Below are 24,224 nucleotides of genomic sequence, written 5' to 3'. Positions count from 1 at the left end.
AAAAATTTACTTTTTTTTTAGTAAAATAAAAAAAAAGCTTGATAAAGTGCTCCTATTATTCTTTGCTATCATCATCATATACATTTAAAGTAAATCATTAGAAAAAAAACTGCAAATTAAAATAAGGAAAAGTGGCCTAATATGATATCAATTTGTAATGTCCCAATTGCCTCTTATTCAAAGTTATTATAATTGATTTGAGATGGGGAATGCAAGTTTGTCTTTCAAACAAAAACTCTCAATACCTAATCCTAGGATTCCCTCCACATTTTATATTGGATATGAGTCAAATGAGTCATGCCATTTTCCAAAAGACATTCAATTTATTTGTTAATTATACACCCAAACAAAAATTTTCTGAACAAGGCAGAAGTTCTGATTTTCTGGGACCTGTCTTTTTATTTAAAAATTATTTGTTCATTAACTTTTTTTTTCCCTAACTTGCTTGTGTTCCAATTCAAGGGTCTCCCAGTCAACTACATGATCAAAATTTTCTGCTTCACTAATAGTAATGACTACAGCATGTTACTTAGGTGCAAACTCACATTTAATTATTCTAATTAGTTTCTAGAATGCATGAATATAATATATAAGCCTCTTTAATCATAAGTTCAATTTGGATGAGTAGAAATCCAATCATGTTTGAAAATAATAAGAATTTGGAAGATAACATTATTAGTAGAAATTGTGATTATGTATTATTATAGAATCAAACATAACTAAAAAATAAACTAAATATTTGGCTTTGTATTTTTTTAATTGTGTTTAGTTGATATTTTATATATGTCATTAAATTACATTATACTCGATCTACTTGTAAAAAAAAAATTTCTAAGTTATATATGAAAGCGATATCTTAACATGTATGCAAGAAAATGGATTTGAGGTTTGTATCAGACAGATAATTTGTTATACTCGGTTTAAATCACAGATTGTGATTAAGTACATCATATATAAAACCTTTAATGGTTCCATCTCCAAGTTACAATGTCAATTATAAGGTAATTATTGTATGTAATTTTGAACTTTTCTTAATTCATATACAAAGATTTAAGTGTAAACAAAAAGAGTTTACATTATTATTCTTAAATTAGATACTTGCATTTGTATAACTTCTGAAATAAAGTAATTAAGTTAAATTATGATTGTTGATAGAGCAATTAAGGTTATGATTAAGCAATCAAATTAAACTATCCATTAAGTCTTCCCTATAGGGCTTGATTTCCATTTTCCACCTCTCTCCATTCATGCAAGCCTTATTTTTATTAATTTATTTATTTATTTTCTCCCGTCTGCAGATCAGACATCACTACTATATATGCAGAAACTCTAACACCTTATTGGATTCTCTGCAATATTGGGAAAGAAAATTTTATTGAATCTCTACAAAGTATAATACTCTTTTTTGTTTTTATCGTTTTTAATCTGTTGTTTTCATCTATGTTTTTTTAGTATATAAAATAAAAAAAAAACAAAGGGAATAATAAGGAAAAAAACCCAATAGAATGCAACATTATAGCAAGTGTCATCATCATCATAATTAATTTAATATATATGCCTTCTCTAGTGTGTGCATTTTTAAATCAAAGTATTCATCACAATAATTAGGCACAACATTAACAAATCATGCTTAGTGAAAGAAAAAATTATTAATATTAATTAATTTTAAAAATTAATTAATATTAATTAAAATGTTTAATTATCTAACTTTATTCTTAGTGAAAAATCAATGTACAATGTGGTGTCAAAAAGCATACTTTAGAAAGCAAATTTTGTCCTTTAATTGTTCCCACAATTGTAATCATCATTACCTTCATTGATTACTAAACAAGTTACCACTATACTTTGTGCTAGGCATTGTATTATTTAATATAGAAATAGATATAAATATATAAATATGGATATAGATATAGATTCACTACATAAAAGTTTTGTACAAAGTCAATTACAATGAATATGCTTGTGGACCATTGGCCTGCAAATAAAGCGGAGAAAGAGGAAAGGTGTTGATGTTTTTGCTTACAAACCATAATATATATGAAAATTACACCGAAATTTTTGAAAAAAAAATCCATCAAAAGGCAAAGGGAGAATGAGCTCAAAAGTGAATTTTATATACATCCATTAGTTATAAGGATTTTGATGGATGCAAATATAAATTTTAGAATGAAGGGTGATTTATTTCTTGATTAATGTTAAAAAAGTTTATATCTAAAATACATTTCAATATTATATCCAAAAAAATATATATATATTAATACAACCAACAGTTAAACATTTAAGTATATTTTATTTTTGAGACCATTAAATAAGTTTCCTATCATGGTACTAAATTACTAATGTGATTCCTTTTGCTCTTTTGGTCATTTTATGCACAAAGAAACAAAGAACAAAAATAGAAAAAAAAAGATGCAAATTAGAAAATTGAATTATTTCTTAGGGAGAGGGGGGGCCCTTAAGAATGGGCAGAGGAGGATGCATCTTGAATACAAGTAGGACCAAGAAACAACAAGGGTGTGGCCACCTCTCTATCATATATGAAGAAATTTAGGTAAGAACGCAACCTTATATGACCAATTATATTATTGATGCCTACTACTTCGTTTCACTTTTTTTTTTCCCATGAATGTTTACTAATAATGATTATTATCACTTCATTTAATCGTTTACAAATATTACTTTCATAAAAAATAAAAAATACTTGAGAAAAGGATAAATAGGTCTATGACATTTTGTCCTGCGAACATTTTCGTCCTTAATCATTGGAAAATATTTTTAAGTTTCTGACTTTTATAAAATTTGGACAGATCAGTCTCTAACAGAGACATTTGAAGATCAGAAACTTAAAAATATTTTTCAATGGTTAGGGATAAAAATATCCACAAGACAAAATGTCAGTGACCTATTTGTCATTTTCTCAAAATACTTAGATGAAATTACTAAGTTGTGCATATAGCAAAATCATGCCATGATTTATGATTATCAACAAAACGGGTGTCATCTTTCAATAACAATAAAAAAACAATACATAAATTTAATTTTGATACGCTATCGATGATATAAAATAATTTTATATGTATTAATGTATATATAATTACGTATTTCAACAAAAATAATTAATTTTTTATTAATCACATCATAAATAATTATTAAAAAAATATAATTAAATAATTATATAAAATATTTTACATTAATATCAAAATTAAACTCTTAATATATAATCCTAAAGATATCCACCACTATTTATACAAGTATTAGATATCATTGCTAAAGATGCCTAATATTTCATATCTTGAAGAGATAATAAGGATGATAACAAGTTAATACTTATATAAAATATTTATAAATATTATTTACTTATTATGACATCATTAACACTATTTATTTATTATGACATCATTAACACAACATAATTAAAAAGGGGGGGGGGGGTGGAAGAGAAATTAGTGAGAGGAACCCTGGCCTCCAAAATAAAATATGACTTGCACTTTATGAAGACATGACTCCACTCTCCTGCTTTGCATTGTAGCAATAAGCATGTGCATGGATGATGGGGTGTGGGAGAAAGTGATGATCTTGGTGATTTTATTGTCATGCATATGGCCCCATCATCCAAAAAAGTACTGAGAAATAAAAAGCATATGATATGATGGTATCTTATAGTGATTGAGATTGGGCTCTCTCTTTGCTAGACATGCATTATTACCCTTCTATCTATCTTTTCTTGTCTCACCCTCTCTCTCTCTCTCTCTTATTTGGAACTTTCTTAGGTTCCCCAACCCCATATTACTATCTCTTTTTAATTATTGCATGTGAATTGTTTGTTGCCACCCATAAGACATTGAAGAAAAGATTGGGATGCATGTGTTAATCCAATTCTTTAGTAAGTGATAATAGGAATTGAATATTAGCAATTTAATTAAGGAAAAAAAAAGTAAATTTATTAATTAGTTAACACAAAACTGGAATTTACTCTTTTTTTTTGGCAGTCTAGAAGTGACCAAAATTTCATCGGTTTAAACTTTTTAATGTCTAAACAATTCAGTTAATTTTGGAATAATCAGTTTAAAATGTATTTTAAGAAAATTGACTAGTAAAATACTATATAAATGATCTCTTTTCATTCTAATTTCTATCATTAAATTTTTGTGCTACTATTATGTTGTATTTTTAGAACAATATTCGCAATTCATGCGAAGTAAATTGACACTCCATAGATTACAATAACACCACTTTTTTTTTTTTTTTGGGTCATGACATTAACAGCTCTATGTCTCTCAATTCATTGTACCAATCTTTTTGGTTTTATGCATTGGATCCATAATAATACTAGTGTAAGTCATGGGCCTTTGGACTTGCTTTTTCCCTTAACTCTCTGTGGGCTGAGGGCTCTAACGAGGAAAAGTTTTACTAAAAATTTATTTTACTTTGAAGAGAGAAAAGAGATAATTATGATTTAATAATTATTTACTAAATTTGTTTGCTTGAAGATAATAATTAAAAATTATTAGACAGTTTAATATATTTAATTAAATTAATTAATATAATATATAATAATATTTTAAATATTATTTTCACATAAAATATCATTATGTAACCTAGATATAATATTATTATTGGTGACTAATCTATATATTGCATATTTGCAGCAATTATTAGTTTATTATCATTGACGTTGATTGATTCTATACATATAAATAAAAGATTCTATCTCCTCTGTTTCTCTCCAACTTTTTCTCCTCTTCTTTGTAGTTTGATGTTTTAATTTCAGCACTTGTGAATAGATCAAGAAATACAAAACATATATAGCAACACATTTAAATGTGTACAATCGGCATATCAAAATTATGTATAAGCTTATCACCATTAGCTTTATAAATTATAAATTACAAGTGATTATCATCAAATAAAATGGAGCGACCACTAAATTTATTCATAAAAATTTCACAATATTTAACTATCAATGCTAACTATTTACTCAAATATAGTTGCTAGTATTTGTATTTGTATTATTTATGTTTTGACTAATTCTGTTCTCCATTTTTCTCATCCTATTGATCTTATCCTTACAATATTTGCCAGCATCCATTTTTCTTTTTCTGTCTCGTCTTTATTTTATATCTAATCAATATTTTGCTATGCTTTTGCGATGCACCTACTCACCTGGTGATCATCACACCAAATAAAATGCTATCCAAGTTCTTGAGAAATTCCACAATTTCAATTACCTGTTTACTCAAGTATGTTTCAGCAACTTAGATAATGTCATGCATGCATGTCCTTGCTTGTGATTGTAACTTAATATCTAATTTGTAGAGAATTTCATTAGAGACAACACTAAATCAGACTTCATGAATTACCATTTTGAATTACAAAAGAACATACAGAAACTTGAAAAACCACTAAAGACATATAGTTCGAAACAAAACAAGCACAATAGTGTACATTATGGAAACTGATGAAGAAACAGAACGAAGTTTGACTCCAATCCGGGTTGTCAAGACAATTCTTCTTCATCTTCCATTAGCTACTCCATCTTCATTACTTCCAAATGTCAGTTTGCTTGATGTGAGATATCATGGGCCAGCACTTTCCAACTTGCGGCTCGTATTTTCCATATAACTTGGTGCAATTTACGATTCGCAAAACTTGGAGACTTGTTAGACGGTGGATATCACTGGGAAGAGACACCAAATTCGGACAACCCGCCATACAAAGAAATTTCAAAGAACTCAGATTCGACAGCCATTCGGGAAGTACCTCCAGCTCGTTGCAACCTACAATCGCCAAAGTTTGTAACGTGCTTGCATATTGTTGGAGAGAATGAGGCAATGTTACCATTTCTGAAAGAACAATGGTTTTTAACCTCAAGACAGCATTAGTATCCTCTGATCTATCAAGCCAATCTTCATTGGCCACACCGCTGATTACCAAAGTTTCTAACTGAGGAAAATGGTGAGTATCAAGTGGCAAAGACTTTAGATTCACACAGTCAATAACTTGCAAAGTTCGAAGTGTAGGCAATCTTGTCTCAACAAACAAGGACTCCAAATTATCACAATCTTCGACACACAAAGATTCAAGACAATTCAACTTTGCAATGTCACTCTCTGGCAAAATAGATTGCTTTGTGGTTATCTCCAATCTTTGCAGGCTGATCAACTTTCTTAACTTTTTCGGTACAGTTTCAAGATTTGAACACCCATCAAGAAGCAGAACTTGCAAATTTTGGAGCTTGCAAATAGAATTAGGGAGCCTCTTTATTCTTTTATTATTCCTAAGAGAAATAGATCTTAAATGTTTCAACTGACCAATTGACTGAGGCAAAGTCTCACATGTAGAATTACTTAAATCCAAATATCGCAGGTAAGTGCAGTTTAACACCCATGCATTCAAGAAAGCTTCACTGGCTCCCACTTCTTTATCTGGAAACAGAATGCTTCTCGCACCTTGTAAGCTTGGCTTGATGGAATTGCAAGGCAAACCATTCTCAACAAAAGACAAATGCAGGACATTTTCTGATATATCCTGAGTGTTTGAACTGACCAATTGGCACACGTCTTTCGCAACATATACTGCAAGATCATGCACTAAATCATGCAGTTTAAATGTACAAAAGGTGCCACAATAAAAAAAGTCATGAAGAAAAGATCTTGCCATTAAGTCACTCAAATATTGGTGTGCATCGTCTAGCATTGTTTTATCTATGCTTTGCAATGGTAGCAAACCCGCTGCCCCCCAAAGTGAAGCAACGTCAAAAGAAATAAATGCATGATTCTTTGGATAAAGGGAGAGAAAAGCAAAGCATTGCCTCAAATGGGATGGCATTTCATCATAGCTTAATTTTAAAGCAGGTAAGATATCATCCTCTTTTTGTGGCAAATTCCAAATCTCCTTGTCTCTCAATGATTCCCACTCTTGTATCTGGTGTTTGGAAAATAGTGAACTTCCCAAAGATCTCACCGCTAAAGGAACTCCTTTGCACTTGTCTACGATTTCTCTTCCAATCCTTATCAAATCTGGATATTTTCCCTCTTCTCCTTCTTTAAAAGCCCATCTAACGAACAAACGCAACGAATCCTCGGGAGAAAGACTTTTTAAATGGTGCGAGTAGGCAACGGTACCCATCATCGAAGCGATGGATGGGCTACGTGTTGTGACTATAACTTTGCTTCCTTGAGCACCCACTGAAATGAGATCTTGCAGCGCAACCCATTTAACACGATCTTCATTCCATACATCGTCCAAGACTAGGAAAAACTTTTGACCCTCAAGCATGTTTCTTAGACAATATTGCAATTGTTCAACCTCTAATTCTTTTAAATTTTGCTGGCCCGGAAGAGCACCGGTAGAAACAAAATTGCTAGCGGCATTGATGACCTTAATAATCAATTGCTTGATATTAAAGTCTTCAGACACACACACCCACATTTTCAACGGAAAGGAGTCGGTTATCCTTTTATCATTGAAGACGAGCTTAGCAAGAGTGGTCTTTCCCAAACCTCCAATTCCCACAATGGGAATGACAGAGATATGTTTAAAGCCACCATTGTTGTCCAGACTCGGTTCCATCAAGAGATTTATGATCTTTTCTTTATCATAATCTCTTCCTATGACATCAGACTCAACAACATGGGAGTAAGTCATTTCCCTGCTATGCACAACTCGCCTATCAACATGAATTACTTGAAGCCCAAACTTATCCCTATCAGCCGCGACTCTGTCTATTCTCTTCCTAATATCTTTGATCTGATGAGCAAGCTTATAACGAAACACAAGTGGATTAGAACTTGAGAAGAAGCGGCCTACCTTGTCCTTGGGAGTGCCATAGTCTCTGATGACTTGCTTGCGCAACGCTTGACAGTCAACTTGATCAAGCACGTTCTCAGCATCATAGAAGATGAGTTTGATCTGCTTCAGCCACTCCCGCAGTTCGTGGTTGTGCTCCTGCTTCTGCTCAGCATCCAACAGCACAGCTTTCACATATGAGAGACTGCTTTTCAAGTCTTGGAGGTCATCGTAGACACCAACCACCCGAGACGCTTCTTGGTATGCACGAGAAGCAAGCTTAGTTATGAGTGATTCAGCGATGCTGAAGATGAATGATTCAGCCATGATGGTTAATCTAAGAAAATATGAGAGAGTATGTAGAAGTTGTGAATGCAAAAACACAGTCAGAGTCTTCAATCTTTATAGCAGCTAAGTCTATGAATTACAATTTTAAAATCCAAAGTCTTCTTGGATCATTGGATGCTAATGCAGTTTTTTATTTCACTAGAGTTTAAAGACTTAACCAATCACATATTAAGAGATTAATGTAACTAGAGTGAGACCCTTGTAGTGAGATCCGCATAATGCGCCGCGAAAAGGTAGATTATTTATACTATATAGTATATTTTAATAAATGTTATATTAAAAATATTGTAGAGAATATATTATAAATAGATTTTAAATTTATTTATTTTTTAAAAAAATGTAGTTTATTTATATTAGAGTTATACAAAACTGTATTTTTATTTTTATTTTTTTTATTTTTCAAAATGTTATATTAAATTTAAGGAATTTTTGACAATTACTATGAGAGATTAAGAAATGAATAATAATAACTAATAAGAGTCTTAATATATATAAGTTGTAGAATTTGAATATTTATAATTGAAATTTTTTATAATTATTATTATTATGACACTTTTAATGTATGTTTATTATATTTAATTAGTACTTGATGTTTCAATTGAATAATAATAGATAAGAGTTTTTTGTTTTAATTTTTTAAATTATTTTATTAAATAGCGATTGGTTGATTTTTATCTTTTTTCAAATCATTAGAATGACATCATTAGCAAAAAAAAAGATAGTTTAAACTCATTGCGGAAAGATTTGGTATCAGCTTTTATGGATTATAAATAGATCGATGAAAACACGCCATGAAGCAAACTCAAGTGTCATCAAAATATTCGTTAAACAAATTATTTAAAACATGTTAAATTAATATCACAATTCATAACATTATATATTTATATGTATTTTCAAAAGACTAAATTACAAATTGATATTCTTTTTTTCATTATTATTTAATTATTCGTATGAATACTATGGGCACATTTTAACTAAAATGAAATCCTTTGTTTTAATACAAAGAGATAAATAATTATAGCATGACCCATTGAACTTTTTCTTTTTTTTTGGATTATTAGATGTGAAATCTCCGACTATGATTATGTGTAATACATTTTGCTATGCACATTTACAACATTTTGTGAACCAAGAAGGATATTACCCACTGATTTACGAGATTTTTTTAGATAAATAAAATAAATATTTTAACTATGAAAATAGATAATTCGAAGAATTTTTATTGATTTTTGTAACATTACTTATCTAGTTTACAAAATAAATAAGATAAATATAAGCGTATCTTATTTACACTATAATCGAAATAAGACACACTTAAATTAACGCATTATATGTGCACACATATTATGTAGCGAAGAACGAACTCCACATATCTCGTTTACACAATATACAAACAAACTAATTTTGTTTATTGTGTAAACGAAATATAGTACGATAAAAATTAATCAGTTATAAAAGGATTTTCAAATGTTGGTATTCTCCACAAACATCTCAATCCTTCTTCTCTTTCGTTTTTCTTCGAAAAATTTAGTAAAAATGTCTAGTGCTGACCATGAAGGGGCCTGACACCTAAGCTTCTCTACATACTCCCATGTCAGACGCCGGTACCAAGTCTAGAAGTCACGCAAGCACTCATCCACTAGCTCTCTGTTCGTGCATAACCTGAGGTGGTACGCAACATTCTACAAGGTGATGGTGCACTCACTCCGTAGTAGGTAAAAAATGTGGATCTCCTGACGCCAGCGCTCAACAAATGCAGTGATTAGGGAATTGTCAAACACGAAGTTTCTGAATTGTACCGTGTCGTCAAACTCAGCTTCTCTCAGGCAAGGAACAATGACGTTCGACGGTGTAGGAATGTGACTCACCCGCCTAGGTAGTAGTAGGCAGCCTCTATTTAAAAAAAAAAATTGTAAAAATTTGGATTTCAACCTAAGTTCTCTAGCATATTCAAATTTAAAACTAAAAATATAAAATTTGACTCAGAAATAAAAACACAAAAATAACATAACATAATAACCAGGAATAAACAGTAATTAATAACATTTTTTTTATTTATTTAAAAAAATTAATTAATAAATAAATAATTAATTAAATTAAATTAATTAATAAATTAACTTTTACAATAAATAAATTCGACACCTAACAAATGTTAATAACTTACCAACTAACCTATTTTATATTATTTAAAGATAATCCATTTTACTCATGTGTCAACATTAAATCTATAAAAATACTCTAACTATAATGACGTACGCTTATTAATTTAAATTAGACATACGCTTATTAATTTAAAAGATGAAAATAATACTAACTTCAAAATCGATTCTCGCAATGTAACAGCTATCGTTCAAGCAGTTGATGTCGGAGTCCGTGCGTCAACACCTATCATAACAATGTAAATAAATAAGGGCCAACACACATTTCTCTGCGCCTTCTCTCATACTCATAGGTTTCTATTGTTGTAGGCTTGTAGCGAATGAGAGGAAGAAAGATCATATAAATAAGAAAAATAAATAATTATAAAAATGACCAAAATTTTAAAAGGAATATAAATCATTGATATAAAGATTATAAAAATAAATAAATAAGTAATTAAAGATATATTTGTATTTTTAACAAAAAAAATGGTTTTTTTAAATATTATAAACATTAATTTTTTTAAATAATTTTGGTATTAATTTTTTTTAATAATTAAATTTTTCTAACAATTTCTTAGAATAATTTTTTCTAATTTATTTCTTTTTCAATAATTTAAAAAGCAAGCTTTGCTGTCAGTGATTCAGCATAGCCTGAAGATGAGTGATTCTGCCATGGATTTGAAAGAAAAAATCAGATAGTAATGTAGAATAAATTGAAGATACTAAAGTAGCTTTAGGTATCGAAAGTAGTGTTACTCAACAATGGATTCAATGTCAAAAGTGCATGAACTGAAATACCAGATAGCGTTCATACCATTATATTCCACAACGTGAAACATGCCCATGCAGAAGTTGTGGATTGATTCTAGTGCTTTTTCTTTTCTTTTCTTCTTTGCTTCTTCAGTGTGTTTTTGCTTCTTAATTGTACTTTAAGCCAAATATAGTATAAGAGGAAAGTAACGCATCTAACAGTAGAGCTTGTCATTATATTTTTCTGAGAAATTCTTACTTAATAGCTTCGAATAATTTTGATAAACGAAAGAGAAAAAAAACTAATAGCAACAATGGAGATGGATCATAGATGTGAGAACTTTTTATTTTTGATATTAGAATAGCAATAGTGTTTTTTTAAAATGTTGACTGTTGGGATGTTATTCTCAAATGTGGAACGCTTAAGTAAAGAAGTAGAAATCAAATTGTCCCATATGTTAGAAGTACAGAAATTGGACTCCCGATTTGTGTTAAAAAAAATAAAAAATTTTGAGATACAGAAATCGAACCCTCCTATTTGTGATTTTTGTACATCCCATAATTTTAAACAATACCAAAAATTACAATGTTAGAGTATATCACTACTTCTACTTCTATATAAAAAAAGAGCACGGTGAGAAAAAAAAAAATTACCCAACTAAAACCATTACCATACTTTCAACTAAATACACAGTTGTTAACATTAAAAACCATAGGTCCAAAAAAAAAAAACATTAAAAACCATTAAGATCATATATAGTTAGTTAACCATTAAGAATAAAATGGCAGTTTTGGACTAATATGCTCAGTTTGAGTTTATGTTAACCATCAACAAATAAAATAAAATGGCAGTTGCTAGTAGTTACCTATCTCCAAAGGAAGTGAAGCTGTTCATAACTAACTAATATAGAACAGAATTAGGAGATCTCTTTATTCGTCATCTTAGTGTATTGTTCAGTTGTATAAGCCAAAATAGGCTTTTTTATTTAAATAAATTAATAGGAGAACTAAATTATTTGATTCCTCTAAATGAATTTTAAAAACGTAATTCTCCTAAATCATATAATATATAAATCGTTCTAGACTTTTGTGTTTTAAATAATATATAAATCATGTTACCTTGGGACAATTTATGCATGAAATGCATTATTCAAAAACACATAAATCGTCCCAGACCTTTGTGTGTTACAAAATATATATAAATCGTCCTAGGTCACCATGAATTATGTTTTTTATCCTAAAACTCATTGCCCTAGCACGATTTACGTACAAGTAGCCACCCCTCAAGACCCTAGCACGATTTATGTGTTACTATGATAAGACACATTAGACTGGGATGATTTACATTCAAAAACACAAAGCTCATGATCATGGAAGATTTATGTGCTAAAAGAGACTATAAATAAACGAGAACAATGTATATCGAGCCATAGTTAAGTTGAGGGTTTTGGGAAGATAGCTGAGAGTGTGTTTTTGCTAGTTCATCACCGGAAAAAATGAATGAAAATACAAGTAAGGGTGTAACGTTTTTTTTTTATGTCTAAACAAGGAAAGAAACAAAGCAAAAACTATCCTAAATCCGAACGGATGATTTGTTGGAGATCAACACAAGGCTCAAACCAAATAACATGATTAGAGTTACTCTTGGCACCATATTTAGCCATCCAATCCACAGCTCTATTTGCTTCTCGGGACACCCATTCAACGTGAACAAGCCAAAGACGAGATAGAAGCTCCTGAATCTTGTGAACCAAATCTATTACTTCAGATGAATACCCACTTGTAAGCTCATGCATGATGGGCAGAATGTCAAGGCAATCCGTTTCACATATAATATCCCTCAAACCACAATCCCAAGCTAAAACCAGCTCCTCCAAGTAGCAAATAATTCACATCTGATGATAGACCCAGGGGGAATGCTTCCAGAGCAGCCCAAGATCCAATCTCCCTTAGAATCTCTAATAATACATGCAAATCCCGCTAAATTTGAATCCATATACAATCTTGCATCACAATTAACTTTAAAACTATTGCCTACCGGTGAGTCCCAACATAGGCAATTTCGGAGAGACCTAAAGGCATTGTTTCGATTCCTGTAAACCTGTAAGTCCTTGGCGGTAATTCTGGCTAAGGCAACAACCTTGTGGTCTGTCCAATGGTTGTCAATATTGAATATGTCATTGCACTTATGTCTCCATACCCACCAAAGCCCTGCACCAAAGGACGCCTCATTGTTAGCCAAGGCTTTCCGAAACCACTCTTCAAGAGTAGTACCAGCCGTCGAGTCCAGGATACTAGGATCCAACATATACCAAATTGCCTTTGATCATTCACAGTCTCTAAGGCAATGCTCCATAGTCTCCTGTGCCTTGTTACATCTCTTATACATATCTAAAGAAGCTAAATGCCGCTTGAATCGAAAGGTCTCAGTTTGTAGAGCATCATGTAAGCCAAGCCACATAGTAAATTTGAACTTCTCTAGAATGTTTGTATTCCACAACCAGTTCTAATTACTATTGGCATTCCAATTTAATGTTTTCTTTAATAACCATTTGTAACGCTCTCTTGCACTATACTTTTTTGTTGCTGCAGGCCACCACTCCCACTGTGGCTCCAACTCAGTCGAACTAGGATATCTCAGACCACAAATAAGCTGCTTAATCTCATGCGAAATAGGTGTGATAACACTATCAACCTCCCAATACACCCCTTTCCACAAGTCAGCCACCATGAAATCTGTTTCAGAAATATGTAACATAAGGAACAAGGTTGCAAAGCTTACCAAAAGGAGTCCACTCATCATACCAAACTGATTTGTGGACATCTCCAATATTCCAATGAAGCCCTTCCTTGAGATGCTCATATGCACTAACAATGTTCTTCCAGGTAGCCGATGAAGAATTTCTACTATTTCCGTTCATACCAGATTGATTCCTGAGATATTTATGTTTCAGAACCTGCACCCATAACTTCTCACTATGATTTAAACAATCCCATACCAACTTTCCCAGAAGCGCCATGTTAGCACAGGAAGTATCCCTAATACCCAATCCTCCTGCTCTTTTAGGAGTTATGGCGATCTCCCACCTGACCAGAGGCAGCCCTTTGCCAGTCCCTTGGCCTTTCCACAAGAACTGTCTCATCAAGGAATCAATTTTATTACATGCATACTTCGCGAGAAGAGAAATTTTTATTTCATAAACCAGGATAGAGGCCATAACCGATTTAACAAGACAAAGCCTCCCTGCCTTATTCAGCAGGCATCCTTTCCAACTGGAGAGCTTCCTCGAAATTTTTTCAATAACCTCTTGAGCCGTCTTCCTGGAAGCTCTGGCATGACTGATGTTAATTCCCAGGTATTTACCCAAATCATTGCAGAACCGAATGTTAGAGACCCCTGAGAGAACCTCTTTTCTCCTCTCCGACACCCTCTTGGAACACTGGGCCTTTGACTTATGAAGATTTACCTTCAAACCTGACACTCTAGAAAACAAGTCCAAACAATGCATGACCTCTATTACTTGAGCTTTCGATGCCTTACAGAAAAGCAAAAGATCATCTGCAAACATCAAATGAGAGAGTCGTGGTCCGTTCCTAGAAACCGCAACTAGGTTCCACAAACCTTGGAAAACTCTATGAGAGATAAAACAGGCAAGCATTTCCATACATAGTACAAATAGATAAGGAGACATAAGATCTCCTTGCCTGAACCCTCTCTTTGGATTGAAATTTTGGAGCCTGTCCCCATTCCATAAAACTACCAACGAAGAGGAAGTCACACAATTCAATATAAGATTAATGGTAGCCTTTGGAAATCCAAACCGGACCAAAGTAGCTTCCAAAAAATGCCAGTCTACCCTGTCATAAGCTTTTTCCAAATCAATCTTGAATGCCATGGTCCCTTTTTGAGACTTGGTGTTCCTCATGAAGTGCATAATCTCCTGAGCAATGATAATATTCTCTGTGGTTCCTCTTCCTAGAATGAACCCTCCTTGCAAAGGACCAATGATCTATGACAAGAAAGGTCTGAACCTGTTAACTAGAACTTTTGTGACAATTTTATAAATTACATTACATAAGCTAATAGGCCAAAACTCCCGTAAGGAAGAAGGAACTTCCACTTTAGGAATTAGAACAACGAGAGTATTGAAAATAGCTGCATTCATTGGCTCACCCTCAAAGGCTCGCTTGACCAGTCCATACACATCGTTGCTAAGAGAGTCCCAGAACTCTTTGTAGAAAATTGCTTGAAATCCATCTGGCCCTGGGGCTTTAAACGAACTCATGGTCATCACAGCTCTTTTAACCTCTTCAGACGTCACCGGTTCCACTAACTTTTGACAAGTCTCAGTACTAAGAGACGGGCAAGGAAAAGGCCCCATGGCGTCCATGTCAATATCCTCCCTTGTAGAAAAGAGTTTTTGAAAGAAAGAATTTGTCACCATTTCTAGAGTCGTAGTCTCCGTTGCCCAAGACCCATCCTCCAAAAATAACCCATGAATTTTGTTCCTCTTTCTCCTGATAACTGTCTGCAGATGAAAAAATTTTGTATTTCTGTCTCCACATCTCACCCATTGTTCTCTAGATTTTTGATACCACAACAGCTCTTCTTGAAGAAGGACAACATTTAGTTCCTGATGCAAAACTTGCTCTTTGATCCTAAGCTGTTGATCCTCCCGACTCTCCAGAGTAATTTGAACGTCATTCAAAAGCCTCTCCAACTCTCTTTTCTTGACAAAAATATTACCAAAAACCTTTTTATTGAAGCTAGTTGCATCTTTTTGAACCTCCAACAAACATTTAACTACATCCGGAGCTCCTCTATTCCAAGCTGTATCAACAACATTCCTAAAAAGAGGATGAGTCATCCATGCAGCCTGGAATCTGAACGGACGATGGCCCTTGGTAGCCCTCTCTGCCATCTTGCACCTAGTGAACAACGGGCAATGATCAGAGTGAAGGCGCGCCAGCACTTCAGTATAAGCCTCCGAAAACATTAGTCGTCAATCTTGGTTGATGACTGCTCTATCAAGCTTCTTAGCCACCTGCGCCCCACCTTTCACCTTCCTATACCAAGTGAATCTTCTCCCAATAGCCCCCATATCAAACAGTCCACAATCCTCCAATGTTTTCGCAAATTGTTCTGCTCTAGCAAGTCTAAACTGCCCCCCTCTAACTTCACTCTGCAACAGAGCATCATTAAAGTCCCCTAACACAATCCAAGGTCCGTGGATCATATTAGCAATCCTTGTCAAGTCACCCCACAGTTCTTTACGCCGATGTATATACGGATTAGCATACACCGCACTGCAGTAACTAGATGTATTGCCCATAGTGATTTCAAAACTGATACATTGATCAACTACATCCAATACTCTCACAGAAATATTTGAATTAGAACATAGAACCCAGATACCCCACTATGACCATTAGCCTTAACAATACCAACACCCTGGTAACCTAGATTATTACAAAAAGTTTTCATCCTCTCGAAAGCAATATGGGTTTCAAACAGAATGAAAAAAGTAGGGTAAAATTTATTCGCTAACTCCTTACTATGAACCCGGGCCAATTTATTAGAGGCCCCTCTAATATTCCAAAATAGAAATCTTAAATCTAAATAATCCATAAAACAATTGTATTGTAAAAAGGACCAACCTCAGCCGAAGTCCCTAACGAGATGATGAAGATCCACCATCATATCCCCCTGAGACTTGCTTGTCCTTGTCTGGTTGTTGCCTGGTTTGTCTGTGTCTCTCCACTGACAACCCTTCCAATTCGCTGATTTGCTGCTTGCTGGTGTCGCCAAAGCAGTCCGGAGTCGACAGCAAATTCTGCAAAGAAGAAAGGCGCAACCTCTTGTGTCCATTTTTGATAATGGCAGTGAAAGTCGGCATCACAACGGAGACAGCTTTACCCTTCACCCCTTGCTGTTTGGAAGATGCCATGCGTGCTTTAGATCCGCTAACCGATCCGGTCTTCACCCCTGATTCGACTCCTCTCATATGTAGCCCAAAGTCACGGTTCTGGTCCAATTTTTGATTTGAGCGCACCGGCACTTTGTCTTTAGAGGTTTGTTGGGCTGTGTTTGATTGGCTCAATTTTTCTCTTCTTTTTCTGCTGACTTTGGTCCAGCCAGCCTCATTTTCCAAATGCTGGGACCCCACTTCCTTCCCATGCAGCGTATCACCTAATTCCTCCCCAATTTCTGCAACTATCACTGAATCTTTGGGATTGCATCCAAATTCAAAAATTTTTTCCTTTGAGGCTTCCTGTTGCTGCACCACCCGGGTCGCTGTCTCGGTCATTGATGTTTCCTTTCGATCTATCCTTTCCGACTCTATCGGGGTCATTCTGCAGTCAGTTGCTGGATGCCCGAAACAATTGCACTTGTCACAAATAAGGTGTAAGTATTCATACTCCACCTTATATTCAAACTCATCAACAATCACACTCTGGACCATCGGCAAACCAAGATTAATTTGCACGCAAGCCTGAGCAAATTTTCCCCGCTCCGCCAACTTAGTAACCAAATCCACCTTGACTGGTCTCCCCACAGCGGAAGTAATTCTCATCATGGCTTTATCCTGATAGTACCATATGCTCAAACCAGAGATTCGAATCAAAACCATAGTCTCCCCGAAAGTGTCCTCACAAGGTTAAAATCCAGTGTCCATGGCTTGACTGCAGTATAGTGACCGAAGATCATCCATGGCCCCCTAGTAAAACCTTCTCTCGATCGTCCATGCAATCAAATTTAACGAGGAAGTACCTAAAATCCACATCCAAGATTTCATATCACCGGTGATCCTCCATACCCCTTTCAATTTGTGAAACATGGCCATGTAACTAAGGTTTTCTTTCAAGAACCTTAATCACAATTGCTTCCTTGTATGGTTCAAAAAGGATGTTCCTAACCTCTTCGGAGAAGCAAACTCTTGGAGGCATATGATCTCTTTGTTTTCTGGTGACCACTGCCATAGAATCCTCATCTATCTAGAGCTTCAACCCGATTTATCCCTGGCTACTGTAGAACCAATAACCTTGTCACGGAACGAAATCTTGGAAGTCACCCTAGAACTAAGGTCGCCCTTACTTGATCCCTCATTCACACCTGATGCAAACCCTCCTACGCTTTTCTCCTTATCTCTTTCGATGGCATGGCCATCTTCTTCACCGTATTTCACTCTCAAATGCCCTTTCCCGCTCTCTCCTTCTCTCATTCTCTTTGAGTACGGAGTACGTGGGTGTAACGTTTAATAACAGGGAAAGTATAGGGAGCCAATGGTCTAAGTGTACAATATGTACAATGAAGGTTTAAGAAGTATTAGAGATATGACCATTAGTGTTACATTGTCCTGTTAGGTTACGCTTTTGGGATGAGTGGGTTCATGATATGGTATTAGAGTTCTAGATTCGAAAAGTCAAGGGTTCGATCCTTGGTGAACTCCAAAATCAACTTAAGTTTTTGGGATGAGTGATGAGTGATTTTATGACATGAGATGTTTATTATCCCTAGTATTCGGATGGTTATTCTGGATAGTATGAGTGATGTTCATTTTATTCATGGACCAAAAATACGCTTAGGCCATTGGCTCCCTAGCACTACCCTTAATAATAAATCCTTCAACGAATTTAGAAGATCTACGAAATAATATATTATAAAAGTAAATAAAATTACAATAATAAATAAATAAAATTCATATGAAGAAAACTAAATAAAAAAATAAAAAATTTTATACACAACATAAATATAGTACAATAAAAGATAAAAAAATATATATAAACAAAAAAATAAAAATATTATAAAAATTAATAAAAATAAAAATAAAAATTTATACAACAATATTATCATATGAAAAAAATACAATAAAAATAAATAAAAAATCATATAAACAAAATCAAATAAAAATAAAAAAATTCATAAAAAATATACATATAAAAAATATAATATAGTAAATTATGAAAAAAAACTCATATGAACTAGGAAGTAGTATGTACTCTAAAAATATAATATCAGAACACTAAAAAATAATATAAAAAATATTTATCATATAAATAAAAAATACAATAAAAAACATAAAAATCAAAATATGAAAGAGAGTAATAAAAGTAATAACAAAAATTAAAATATTTATCTTGACAGTGATCGAAACAAATATGAAAGATATTGATCGAAAAAAATTGAAACTAATATTACTTTTATTATTTTTAGTACTCTCTTTCATATTTTAATTTTCATGTTTTATATTGTATTTTTTATTTATATGATAAAATATTTTTATATTATTTTTTTAATGTTCTGATCTTATATTTGTAGAATACATACTACTTCCTAGTCCATATGATTTTTTTTATAATTTACTATACTATTTTTTATATGTATATTTTTTATGATTTTTTTATTTTTATTTGATTTTGTTTATATAATTTTTTATTTATTTTTATTGTATTTTTTTCATATGATAATATTGTTGTATAAATTTTTTTATTAATTTTATAATATTTTTATTTTTTTGTTTATATACATTTTTTATATCTTTTTTTATTTAATTTTATTCATATGAATTTTATTTATTTATTACTGTAATAATTATATTTACTTCTAGAATATATTATTTCGTAGATCTTCTAAATTCGTTGAAGGATTTACGAACATTCTGACCTGCCTTTTATTATTAAATGTTACACCCTCACTTGTATTTTCATTCATTTTTTTCGGTGATGAACTAGCAAAAACACACTCCACCCATCTTCCCAAAACCCTCAACTTAACTATGGCTCGATATACATTGTTCTCGTTTATTTATAGCCTCTTTTATCACAAAAATCTTCCATGATCATGAGCTTTGTGTTTTTAAATGTAAATCGTCACAGCTTAATGTGTTTTATCATAGTAACACATAGATCGTGCTAGGGTCTTGAGGGGTGGCTAGTTGTACGTAACTCGTGCTAGGACAATGAACTTTAGGATAAAAAACGTAATTCATGGTGACCTAGGGAATATTTATATATATTTTGTAACACACAAAGGTTTGGGACGATTTATGTGTTTTTAAGTAATGCATTTCATGCATAAATCATCCCAGAGTAATATGATTTATATATTATTTAAAACACAAAAGTCTAGGACGATTTATATATTATATGATTTAAGAAAATTACATTTTCAAAATCCATTTAGGAAAAACAGATCATTTAGTTCTCCTATTAATTTATTTAAATAAAAAAGCCTCTGCTTGTTCTTCAACCTTTCTGTTCCTCTTGGAATTCTGGCTGCCACTTTTCTTTTCTTTCGTGCCTGTGGCTATGTACTTGGTATGTTTTTACCAATCATAAGTGATCATAAAAAAAAATGTAGTGTCATCTTAATTTATTCAGATATTCCATAATATTTAATTATCAATGCTAACTATTTATGCAAATATGTGACTCAACAATGAAAGCTAATAAACTTCTCATATATGCATGTCCTTCCTTGAGATCATAACTTCATGTCCTATTTAGAAAATTTCAACAAAGACAAACAGCTAAATCAAATGCATTATATTACAAATGAAGACTCAACCCTAGATATTCAAACCTTGTGTTACTTTCCTCAATAATATTATGACAAATGGAAGTAGATGAGGTGGATAGCATAACACTTATAATGATACCTCGCCAATGCGTGCAAAAGTTGCTGTTTTTTATTCTAGTGCTTTGGATGCTCGGGTCATCCAGATATTATACTTTGCAGGTTTCTTAACACTTTATGGATTAATTAATAGTAAAATTACTTTCTGAAAAATAATATATTTTTTTAAATTCATTCATAATTTTTTTAAAATTAAATTGGTCTTTTAAAGATTACGAATTAATCATATTTGTCTTCTAGTCAATCTATTAATAATTTTTTTCAAAGATTGATATTGTAAAATATTAATTAATGACATATATAATACCTAATATGTCCAATTGGATATTGACTAAATATATTTATGAAATTTATTAATTCAGTTATTTTCTCTAATTACAAAAACTATTTTTTTCAATATGACGTAGTAACTAAATTGATAGATTTTCTTAAACATATTTAGTCAAGGATCCAATTGAAAATGTTATGTGTCATGTATGCAATCAGTTAACATTTTCATACCATCAATTGTTGACAAAAATTGTGAATGGAGTAATTAAAGGACATATATAATTCATTCGTAATCTTTAAAGAACTATTTTGACTAAAAGAATCTTTCAGAGACATTTAAAAAATGTCTTATCTTTTAGAATGCATTTTTTTTCATATCATGATAAGACAAGACACTAAACAATACATAAAGGACAAAGACACAAAATTTAGTATTCTTGTATTCTATTAGATAATAAAGTAGAATAAATTATAAAAATCTAATCTATTCTCTCTTTTTTTCATTCAAAAAATTTGAGAAGAAAAATATAATGATAAAAAGTATAATTATGAAAAATTAACAAGAATAATAAAAGAAAAAACAAAAAATAAGTTATGTTCCTTGTTAGTGTCTCTGTGTCTTTCTTGTTAGGATGGATATAAAATATACTAATTCAGTATCTCTGAACATAATATCTCTGTCTATGTTTCATTTGTCAAAGTGTCTCTGTCTTAATATCCCATCTCTGTAAATAAACTCATCCTTAAAAACTAATTTGACTATTATCCCTTACTTTACCGTTCATATTAGATAAGTTTGTTGGCTAATTTTTTCTTATATGATTCACACATGTGAGTTACGTTGGGTTATGGAGTTTTGGGGTGATATACACTGCTGTGACGATGTTACTTTTTGGAATTAGGGGGGGAAGAAATCGGACCGTCCGATTTCTTTGCAGAGAGAGAAATGAACACAAATTGGACGGTCCGATTTGTGTAAAGCAGGAGTTAGGGTGGACTGAAATCAGACCCACTGATTTCTTGGCTTGGAAAATTTTTTTAATGCGAGAGAACACTAATCGGACGGTCTGATTTGTGTTCAGAAAAAATTTGAAATGGCAGCACGCAGTCGAACCGTCCGATTTATTTGTTTACGTATACATAAACCAAAATTTCACAGAACTCCCCACTTCTTCTTCTTCATCATGAGTTTCAACTCTCAGATCATGTTCTTCCTCTGCTTTCATTCTTCTCCTTCGTTCTTTCAGAAAAAAAATAATAGTAAGATTGAGAGTGTTTAATATACGTATATTATTAAGGATGATAGAGTTATCTTGAAAATATATTTTTATGGATAGATTTTATTACAAACATATGAGGGAGTTCAATTTGTATGTGAAAATCCATTAGATGTTGTTATACCGTTCACATTGTCATTTGAGGAATTAAAATGTGTGATTTGTGAAAAGATAGATTCTCAAATATCTAGGAGAGTATCATGTATTTTGTACAGGTATCCTTTATCTGTGTTTGGTGGGTTTGTTCAATTTCAAACCAAATACGTAACGGATAAAGCGAGTATGCATGAAATATTTTTAATGTATATTGAAAATAGCCACCGAATGTCGTGCATCGACCTGTATATTGGGTTCGAGCAATCTGAAGCGGACCTAAATATTAAATTAGAAGATTATAATAGTGATAACGAGGAAGACTTTGAAAGTAACTATATGAGATCGTTGGTCCATGTAAAGACAAAGATGAAGATGACGGCACTTTGAACGCATATATGGCAGAAGTTGCAAATGCACTAGCAAACCCACATCCGTTTTAGGAGCCTTCTTTTTATGCGGTCGTTGGATTTGGAGGCTATGCATGCGTCGGAGTTTCCACAATATATGAATGCAGGTATGTAAAGAAAGATAATTGTGTGATAGTTTAAAGTAGTAGATCAATAAAGTCAGATGAGTAATATATGTAATCTGTAGATTATAATTTGTGATCATAGCATTTGATTACTTTATTAGTTATTAGTTCTTAATTATAGATTATATTTATTAGTTCTTTATGTAGATAAAATAGCTATAATATAGACTATTATAATTATATCCGTTAAAATGTATTTATCAACTGTTTATATAATAAATAATTTATTATTGTATACATAATAAATGATTTATTACTTATAATATATAGAGAGATTTTAATTGTTAAGATATATATTTATGAATATATATCCTGCGGTGTGATTGTAGCAGAGCTTCTTGCTGTGATGGATGGTGAATTCACGGTGAAAATAAAATTCAGTTTGAGGGAGGTAGTAATCAAGGCAATGAAAGATTATACCATCTGTAGAGGTGTAGACTATCGGGTGTATGAGTCGGAACTGACGATATTCTATGCTAAATGTACACAATATGACGCAGGTGCCGGTGCCGGTGGTGGTGCAGTGGTGCTGGTGGTTGTTGCTGTTGATTCTTCTTATTATGAACTGGAGGACCTTTTGGATTCTCTTGAAATACGAGGTCCAACAATTGCAAGTGGGCAGCGAATGCTCCTTGGTACCAATGCATGTAAATTTCTAAAGGATAATGTAAATGCACCAAGTCATCAGCAAGAATGTGACTATACCGATTGGTCCATTACATCACCCAAAAAGAGTAGGTGTCGAACCAATCTTGATTCTTAGGTCCAATTAGTACTTCGCCGTGTGATGCACCTAAATCCCGCTCTTGATTAGGAACGCCCTGGATCAAGCCAAATTGCCTCCTGAAGCTATCAGATGCATGCCACTCGATGCATTCGAAAGATATAAGCGGCACCGTGGCACTCCAAATAACAAAATGATGACGGATGTTTAAAGAAATCACGTCTGGCTCAATGCGTTCAATGCCATAAGCCTACCAAACAAACTGGACACATCGAAACTATAAGATGATTACACAACAATTAATTCATTTACCAAACAAAAGCAGGTACTAATTTTTTACAACGTACATGTCATTCTTGCAGATCATCCAACAACCTCCTGTAGTGTGCAAGCGAATGATATTGGTAAGCATAGTTTTTACGATCCTAGTTACACCACCTGCCGTCAGACAATCTCTTGGTTAACTTATTTTGTAAAAAATAAAATACAATTTCTAGTACTTCTTTCAACGCATACATTAATTCATTTTACCTGTTTGCAATCGGAAACACTCGAGGATTGCCGAAAATCGGCGCAAGAAATGGTAGACGGATCCAAGCCCAAGTAAGCAATAGTGTCAGTGGACTATCCATCTCCTTGCAGTTGACACGAGTTGCCCTAC

The 24,224-nt window shown here is 32.7% G+C and overlaps 1 protein-coding gene across 1 annotated transcript; it reads right to left on the bottom strand.

Annotated features, from left to right (window-relative positions):
• Positions 1-5,241: 5,241 nt before the first annotated feature.
• On the bottom strand, positions 5,242-8,245 carry LOC112696037 (putative disease resistance protein RGA1). Its single transcript, XM_025748619.3, has one exon. It carries the CDS (start codon positions 8,113-8,115, stop codon positions 5,542-5,544), a length of 2,574 nt encoding a protein of 857 aa, XP_025604404.1. The 5' UTR covers positions 8,116-8,245; the 3' UTR covers positions 5,242-5,541.
• Between the last annotated feature and the right edge of the window lie 15,979 nt (positions 8,246-24,224).

The sequence above is a fragment of the Arachis hypogaea genome, chromosome 6 (assembly GCF_003086295.3).
Source record: "Arachis hypogaea cultivar Tifrunner chromosome 6, arahy.Tifrunner.gnm2.J5K5, whole genome shotgun sequence".
Lineage (NCBI taxonomy): Eukaryota > Viridiplantae > Streptophyta > Magnoliopsida > Fabales > Fabaceae > Arachis > Arachis hypogaea.
Note: the sequence above shows the minus strand (reverse complement) of the source record. Positions and strands in the feature narration are given on the sequence as shown.

Coding starts and splice junctions, on each gene's coding strand:
- LOC112696037 (XM_025748619.3), bottom strand. CDS start 8,115: ATGGCTGAATCATTCATCTTCAGCATCGCTGAATCACTCATAACTAAG.